At 41.1% G+C, this 8,992-nt stretch overlaps 2 protein-coding genes across 2 annotated transcripts; both read left to right on the forward strand.

The window, feature by feature from the left end:
* The first annotated feature begins 5,340 nt into the window (after positions 1-5,340).
* On the forward strand, positions 5,341-6,285 carry LOC129766234 (uncharacterized). Its single transcript, XM_055766749.1, has one exon. The coding sequence runs from the start codon at positions 5,341-5,343 to the stop codon at positions 6,283-6,285; it is 945 nt and encodes a 314-aa protein (XP_055622724.1).
* A 1,052-nt stretch (positions 6,286-7,337) lies between these two features.
* On the forward strand, positions 7,338-8,384 carry LOC129766235 (uncharacterized). Its single transcript, XM_055766750.1, has one exon. It carries the CDS (start codon positions 7,338-7,340, stop codon positions 8,382-8,384), a length of 1,047 nt encoding a protein of 348 aa, XP_055622725.1.
* Positions 8,385-8,992: the final 608 nt, after the last annotated feature.

The raw sequence follows: 8,992 nt of genomic DNA on the forward strand, positions 1-8,992 counted from the left end.
TCATATCCGCCTCACCCATATCCGAGATGATATCCTTTTATCCTTTTGCTTTTTCTTTGATAAAGTTTTATAACAAACCTGAAACTATTGGTTCTCTGGTTTCCCACAGTTAACTTCCTGCCGTCCCGATTGGATTCCGATTAGGATTGGGCGATCTTGGATCGATTTTCAGAGGATCGATCTTTTCCATTTCGATTTCCGATTTTTTAGATCGATTCTCTGTACCCGAAAAAATCGTAAAGATCGATCTTTTTCTTTCGATTTTTTCGATCTTGGATTTTTTTTTCAATGTACATCGATTTTCCTGATCACGAACATCACTGTCGCAAACGCTTTCACGTCACTTACGCTTCACCAAATCTTTTTGTGTCTATCATCATTGTCACGGACAGTTGCGTGTAAAAATAAACTCCGTGAAACAGTTCATTCCCGTTTATAAGAGACATGTCAGTTGCATAATTTCGGGCGTTTGAAAGTTATGTCGGTTGCATAATTTCGGACGTTTGAACGTTATGTAGGCAATTAATAAGTGTATGAGAGAGTATTCCATTAAATTGACCGTATGTTTTAGAATGACAGGTTTGCGATTTCACCTCGATGATTAGATATTTCAATGCTAACTATTCGGACTCATTCCATGAATCATTTGCTTGGTGCGTTAGTTTGCTGAATCAAACGCTGGTTCAAAGATGAGGAGAAATACTTGGTTGCTCTTGAATAATGTAGTTGTTGAACATATGGGAATGTAATTTTATTTCCTCTTTCTATAAATTACGTGACTATCATGATTTTAATAATCGATATCTCGCATACTCTTGTACTCAGCTCTGTCTTACTCGTTTGAATAGTGAGAAATATTTAGTATAGGTCAACGTTAGAATCATTTTTTTAAGAACCGTTTCTACAATTTTGATGAATAATAATATATTCTATATATCAGAATAAACCCAAATTTATCCATCTCATGATCAGTACAATCTGAGCAACTCCCATATGGGATTCTGAAGTTTAATCCTCTTATCCTTCCTATTCTCGCGTAATTATATATACGGGTCATGAGGTTTGATATAATTATTTAAACAGAAACTGGTCAGTAGCGTCGGTCAGAAGCATAATTTTCGTATGAAACATCTGATGAGTTTCAAGGAATTTGCCCAAAGCAGAAAATGATTCAGATTTTCTTTAGACGGATTTCAAAATGATGGAAAAAGAACTAGATAATTATTAAAAAATTATTAAAAATTATTAATTTAAAAGCTTTGCGATGATAGATTAATTTTTTCCTTATTTGGAATTTAAATATTCTTTCATTTAAAGTATGTCTTCGAAACAATATCGTTGAAAATATCTATTACGTAAAAACAAAAGATCAATTGCCTTATTCGATGTAACTATCGTCCTGATTTGGGTCTTGTCCACCAATTGCGAATGCTTGAATTACACAAACCAGTTCTTCAATATTGGAAAAACATTACAGTTATTATTTTATATTCAAAATATCAACAAATCAATATAATACATAATCTATCATAATGATCGTTTTACGCCAGTGGCCGCCATTGCCATTTTATGGGGTTGCAACTCTCTGTTAGTCTAATTCTTAAAATAGAAAAAAAAATCTATTCATTTACGACAATCGAAATTAGACCTTTCTCCCTGTTTCAATCAGTCTACGAGAGCTACATTTTTAGTCTTCAATTACATAGCGCATTTATCGAATCCAAAAAAACAAATTCACGTCCTCTAGATACGTCAGGATTTCGTTCTAAAAATGCCACCAAGCGGGTAAATTGCTGTTTGTTTATCCTCTCTCTCTTAAAAAGCAAAACAAGATTCAAAATGTTAGCAAATAAGCTAAATAAATCCGAAAATCAACTTACTCCATTCCGCGTGACTAGCTTTCACCGTGACGTGACAGTATCGTGGTATTCATAGTAACACCAAGTTCATCAAAGATGTCACGACGAATGAACTCTTCCGGATTCTACACACACGGTGGCAGCCGTAATAACGTTGTATACAATTCACTTCGTTTTCACCGTGAAGTGACGTTCGTGATCAGACCCAATGTCAACATTTGGATAGCTTTCGATGATGTCAAATTAGTGATAGTGAATAAGATTGAGCTATCTTGGATCGATGTATCTCCAAATTCCGGTTTTTCGGATCGATTATTCCTACTCTAAAAAAATCGCGACAAACTAAAAAACAAAATGTAAATTTGTTCAGCTAAATCAGCTAATTCGCGCAATCCTCTTAAAAATTTAGGAAAAAATTACGCTACATGTGGAAGAAACAACACATACGAACGCATTTTAGTAAAAATTAGAGCAAAAGCGGGTCTCATAGTACTATTTTTTTTCAAAATTTCGAAATGCCTGAAGATATATACAATTTTTTTACTGCAAAAAACATTCTAAAAATTCGGAAAAAATCACATATACCTAAAATAGACTTAGGAAATAATTTGAATACAAACTAGAATAGTACTGAATCCCAAAATAAAAAAAATTAAAATTTAATTTAAAATTAAATTTAAAATTAATTCAATTATTTTTAGTATTTGATTTTTTGATGAAAAAATTATTTGAAAATATTGATCGATACACCTTAGCAAGACGTACTTTCAGCATTTTTTTTTTCATTTACTTGTCTCAAAACTATTGAGAATGGCGTGAAAAAAACGAAAAAGTGTATTTTTCACCATAGATTCTAAAGGGTGTGTCACATCAAATTGCATCACGGAAAAACGCTGTAGAAATTCGCCCAGTAGACCGATCCTTTTGAAAATTTTAGACAGTAAAATAAAAACTATTAAACAACTTTTGGCATTTTCTTTTTATTCATACTTCGAGCCCAAGCCCGTATGCTCGCACCTTCCTCTTTACCCCGTCCATAAGGTTTTGTACAACGTCAGGTTGTAGTTTTTTTTTGAACAGAAATCCATTTTTTCTTGAAGTCCGCCTCCGATTTGACAACTTTTGGGTTCTTCCGGAGGGCCTGCTTCATAATCGCCCAATATTTCTCTATTGGGCGAAGCTCCGGCGCGTTGGGCGGGTTCATTTCCTTTGGCACGAAGGTGACCCCGTTGGCTTCGTACCACTCCAACACGTCCTTTGAATAGTGGCACGAAGCGAGATCCGGTCAGAAGATGGTCGGGCCCTCGTGCTGCTTCAATAGTGGTAGTAAGCGCTTCTGTAGGCACTCCTTAAGGTAAACCTACCCGTTTACCGTGCCGGTAAACACGAAGGGGGCGCTCCGCTTTCCGCAAGAGCAGATCGCTTGCCACACCATGTACTTTTTGGCAAACTTGGATAGTTTCTGCTTGCGAATCTCCTCCGGAACGCTGTGTACATCTTCCGGGCTCGCGTCTTCCCCACCATGTTTTGCCTTTCGTCGCAGTTAGGAGCCTTCTGAACCTTGTTTGTACGCAGGCCCTCCCGCTGCTTGGTCCGCTGGACGAATGAACTTGACAAATTCAACTTATTGGCGACATCCCGGACCGAACTTCTCGGATCACGTCTAAACTGCTTAACTACGCGCTTGTGATCTTTTTCACTGACGGAGCATCCATTTTTGCCGTTCTTCACCTTCCGGTCGATGGTTAGGTTCTCGAAGTATCGTTTTAGTACTCTGCTGACCGTGGATTGGACGATTCCCAGCATCTTACCGATGTCCCGATGTGACAACTCCGGATTCTCGAAATGAGTGCACAGGATTAATTCACGACGCTCTTTTTCGTTCGACGACATTTTTCCAAAATTACGTAAAATTGACAGTGAAGCATGGCCAACGTGATCTATACACTCTTATCTGATTATAAGCGAAAGCTGAACATATAATTCCTAAAAATTAAATTTTTACAGCGTTTTTTCCGTGATGCAATTTGATGTGACACACCCTTTATGTTGTACCATATAAGAACTCAAATATATGATACTACTGACAAAATTTCATATTTAGTACCCTATACAATATTTTTCATACAGCTGGTGATTTGGTTTCGGCCACTTTTTACTCCCGTACCCAGCCAGGCCCTATGGAAATATAAAAAATGTTTTGGTACCACGCAACACTGAAAAAAATCACACCTATCTAGAAAAGCCGTAGGAAGACAATTAAATATGATTTAGAGTAGTACTGAAGTACTCAAATTTTTGATGTAATTTTTTTATATAATTTTTCTAATAATTTAATAATAATTTTTCTTGATACAACGTAGTGAGATGCAAATTCAGTATTTTTATCAAATTGTTTTCTCAAATCTTCTGAGGATGGCGTGAAAAAAACGAAAAAGTACGTTTTTTACTATAGATCCTATGTTAAACCACATAGGGGTTCAAACAAACCGCCAAAATTTCTTATTTAATATTGTTAGAGCTGATTATGAATTAGAAAAACCGTTACGAAATTGTGTGCAATTAACTTTTTCTCTCACGATCTAGTTCTCATTGATTTTCTTTAATTATAAAATGTTATCTATTCAAATTGGTCATTAAAGCACAACGTAAGGAATAGTACGCACGGTTTTTTAATCGTTCTCCGAAAGTGGAAAATTCTCGAATTTTCCTTAACAATTTTCCCACCAAGTTTTGTCGTGCAGAAATCTCACGTACAGTTTGGTTTAGTGTTTAAGCTGTTTCTTAGTGGAAAAGAACAGTTTTAGTGCAATTCCCGTTTGGTGGATTTTTCGTGAAGAAAATTTTTCACCATTTTCGCTGCATCCGGTTCGAAGAAAAGGGATTTCAAATCGCGTAACCCGAAGTTACCATATAAACCCCGTCTACTTGTCGAAGTAAGTCCCCTGTCTCCATCATTTTGGTGCCAGTGACCAGGATCCGTCCTGGAAGAATCGTTCCCGTCCCGTCACATGTGTTGCGCATAACCTCGCACGCCAACACATTTCATCGTTTTTGGAGTTTACTGGATTCATATTGAAAGAATCAATCACGTCCCGTCACATGCGTGAAGCATAATCCCGTTTACCAACACGCATCGCCGTATTTGAGTTCTGGTGCTGATAATTCCCGGAAAATCGATCCCGTCCCGTTACACGTGTTGCGCATAACCTAGACTGCCATCGAATATAGCCGTTTTTGAAATTTTGTCGCTGATATTTACCAATAATACAAGGCCTCATTTTGAGAGGTTAAAGGTGAGTACCTCTCCAATACGATTACGTGGTTTTTTGTGGTGCTTCCTGGTCCCTTTCGACCGTTTCAGCTTCATCACCATCGTGTCTAATATCACTCCGGAAGCCGAAAATACTATCTACGGAGAATGCCAGACGAAAGGAGGTTGAAGGCGAAGGAAGCGAAGTAGAAAAATTCCATCAAAGCTATGGATAGAGTGATCCAGTTTATCCTGAATTATGATCCCGAGAGACAGCAAGGCGAAATTCCTCATCGGCTGGAACGTCTTGAGAAGATTTGGGACACGTTTGAAATCGTTCAATCCGAATACGAAGAACTGGATGATAGTGAAGATTTTTCAGCGGTAAGTGAACAAATCAGAGTTCAGATGGAAGAAAAATATTTCGAAGCGAAGGCTGCTTTGGTTTCGATGCTGCCCCTTGCTGCTCCCGTCGCACCCGCATACCCCGCTGCGGCTCGTGAGGCACCTGGTCCTAATAACGTGAAGCTTCCCACCATCACACTTCCCGAGTATGACGGCGACTTCAACAATTGGTTGACGTTCCATGACACGTTCCGGTTCATGATCCATGCGTCCACGGAGATTTCATTCGTCCAAAAATTTCACTATTTGAGAGCGTCCTTGAAAGAAGAAGCTGCCAGCCTGATCCAGTCCATCGCGATTACTACTAATAACTACACCGTCGCTTGGGATACGTTAGTGCAGCGCTATTCAAACAAGGCCCTACTGCGTAAGAAGCACATCCGTGCTCTGTTGAAGTACCCGAAGATTTCCAACCAGTCCGTTGATGCCCTCCACAAAATTGTGGACGATTTCCAGCGTCACACCAAGATTTTAGAGCAACTTGGTGAGCCTGTCGCGCATTTCAGTTCAATACTGATGGAGCTATTAGAGGACAAACTAGATGACGCCTCTCTAGCTGCGTGGGAGGAGTTTATCGCCACCGAAAATCAACCCACTTTTAACAAGATGATTGAGTTCCTTCAAAGACGGGCCCGCATACTAGAGACGATATCGGTTAATCGTCCACACCACAACCAAGTGAAGTCAGCGAATCAATCCTCCATCTCGAAGCGTCCCAGTAATTCCCGTGTGAGTTCCAACGCAGCTGCAGAAGTTTCCAGCCTGTGAGAAGCAAAAACACCCCCTGTTTGATTGCTCCATTGCTCAACAACATGGATGCAAAAAGTCGTATGAAGGTTGTGATTGAGAAGAAGCTTTGTATCAATTGCTTCCGTAGCGACCATTTCGCTCGCTCATGCCGATCGAAGTTTACGTGTAAACATTGTTCGAAGCGTCATCATTCGATGATTCATCCTGGACCACACGAGCTAAGCTCGACCATTCCCGAAGAGAATGCTGTTAAAGGATCATCCACATCAAGGGCTACCAATCCGGGTCCCACCAGCGTTCTCACCGTTTCTGCTGTTCCTACCGACAGTTCCCCGTGTGCGAAGACAGTAGTCCATCCTACCAGCGTTCTTCTGACCACAGTTGTGTTGATCGTAGTAGATACTTACGGTCAAGAGCACGTCGCCCGTGTCATGCTGGATACCGGCTCCCAACCAAATGCCATAAGCGAGCGTCTGTGCCAACAACTTCATTTGAGCCGTAGGTCTGTCAACGCGCCAATTGCCGGTGTAGATGGGACCGTTACGAATGCAAAACATGAAGTATCTGCTGAAGTTAGATCACGTGTATCCGATTTCCATGAAGTGCTCGATTTTTTGGTATTGCGGAAAGTTACATGCGATACTCCATCCGTACCGTTCAGTACGTCTGAACTGGAGCTTCCCGATGACATTGCCTTAGCCAACCCCGATTTTGGAACTCCTCGTAGAGTGGATATGATAATAGGCGTTGTTCATTTCTATTCCTTCTTGCGGAAAGGACAGGTTCGTATAGCAAACCTTTTGTGTATTGGAACCGTGTTTGGGTGGATTGCGTCGGGAAAGATCGAGAGTAACCGTCAACATTTAAAGCAAGCGATAGCAACTTGTCATGTGGCGACAGTTGTACCAATCGATGAACTGCTGCAGCGATTTTGGCAGCTAGAAGATGTGAGCGCTTTAAATTAGTCCGTCGACGAGCAAAACTGTGAAAATTTCTATCAGAATACAGTTTCCCGTGATCCCTCAGGGCAATATATTGTTCGAATGCCCAAGCATCCCGATTTCAATAAGATGATTGGCGAATCGAAAGCCATAGCGATGCGGCGTCTTAGCTGGTTGGACAAGCGACTGCAGAAGAATGAAGAACTGAAGATTCAGTACCATGCGTTTATGAACGAGTATATTAGCCTGGGTCACATGGTTCCCGTTCCCGATGATGATCAAGCTACTTCTATCAGATGTTACCTTCCGCACCATCCCGTGATAAAACAATCAAGTTCAACGACCAAGGATCGCGTCGTGTTCGATGGATCAGCGAAAACTAGCTCCGGGCACTCACTAAACGATGCGTTGTTAGTTGGGCCAGTCGTGCAGGACGACATTCTCAACATACATCTTCGTTTTCGCATGTTTATGATCGCCTTAGTGGCAGATGCGGAGAAAATGTACCGGCAGGTAATTATGCATCCTGATGACCGCTCCTTGCAAAGGATTTTGTGGCCACCTGGCAGTAGCGGATCTGTGAAGACTTATGAGTTACGCACTGTTACGTATGGTCTCGCACCATCTTCGTTCCTCGCTACGAGAACCCTGTTACAGTTAGCTGAAGATAATGGAAATGATTACCCGAGAGCAGGCAACGCTCTGAAGAAAAATGTTTACGTTGACGACTTCATCAGCGGTGACGACACAATCGAAGGAGCAATTCTATTGCATACAGAGTTAACGGAGATTTTGCAGAAAGGCGGATTCCGACTGTGGAAGTGGTGCCCGATTTCGCTTCCGGTTTTGGCTGGTCTTCCTCCTGAGCTCCTTGGAACTGAATCATCTGTTAAGTTCGGACCCGATGAAACCATCAAAACTCTCGGCATAAGTTGGGAACCTGAGGCAGACGTTTCCAAAATTGAAACATCAATCATCATCGAAAATCAGGCACCTACGAAGCGCAACATCCTGTCTGCAATTGCTCAATTATTCGACCCTCTCGGATTTATTTCTCCCGTCATTGTACAAGCAAAAATTCTTATGCAATATCTGTGGCTGCTAGCCCTGGAGTGGGATACGGAAGTTCCTCCAGAAATACATCAGCAGTGGATTCGATTCGCCGAGCTGTGGTAATTGCTCGGCGAATCGAATCCACTGCTGATGTATTTCTGGAGGCTTTCCAACTTCCGTATTGATAGATACGTTTTGATTCCCGGATGTCAACGCGTCGAATTGCATTGCTTTGCAGATGCTTCAAAGGTAGCATGAAGCATGGTGCTTGCGTATACGTCCGCTCTGAGACAGCAAACGGTATCGTAAAAATCAGTTTGTTGACATCGAAGTCCAAGGTAGCACCCTTGAAACCGCTCAGTATTCCAAGGTGAGAACTGTGTGCGGCTCTCAACTCTCCTCGCTTGTATGAGAAAATTTCAACGGCATTAGATATAAATTTCTCTACTGTGGTATTTTGGACCGATTCCACAGTAGTATTGCAGTGGATGAAATCTCCCCCCAGATCCTGGAAGACCTCCGTTGCAAACCACATTTCGGTAATTCAATCTACAACTCACGGATCGCAATGGCTCCACGTAGCTGGAAAAGATAACCCTGATCTCGTTTCCCGAGGAATGTGCGCAGAAGAATTAGTAGCAAGCAAGCTGTGGAAATTTGGTCCTAGCTGGTTAAAAGAAAATAGATCAAGGTGGCCGGTTCGAACACCGCAGAAAAACCAGTTACCGTCC

Source organism: Toxorhynchites rutilus, chromosome 2 (genome assembly GCF_029784135.1).
Source record: "Toxorhynchites rutilus septentrionalis strain SRP chromosome 2, ASM2978413v1, whole genome shotgun sequence".
NCBI lineage: Eukaryota > Metazoa > Arthropoda > Insecta > Diptera > Culicidae > Toxorhynchites > Toxorhynchites rutilus.

Coding starts and splice junctions, on each gene's coding strand:
- LOC129766234 (XM_055766749.1), top strand. CDS start 5,341: ATGGATAGAGTGATCCAGTTTATCCTGAATTATGATCCCGAGAGACAG.
- LOC129766235 (XM_055766750.1), top strand. CDS start 7,338: ATGATTGGCGAATCGAAAGCCATAGCGATGCGGCGTCTTAGCTGGTTG.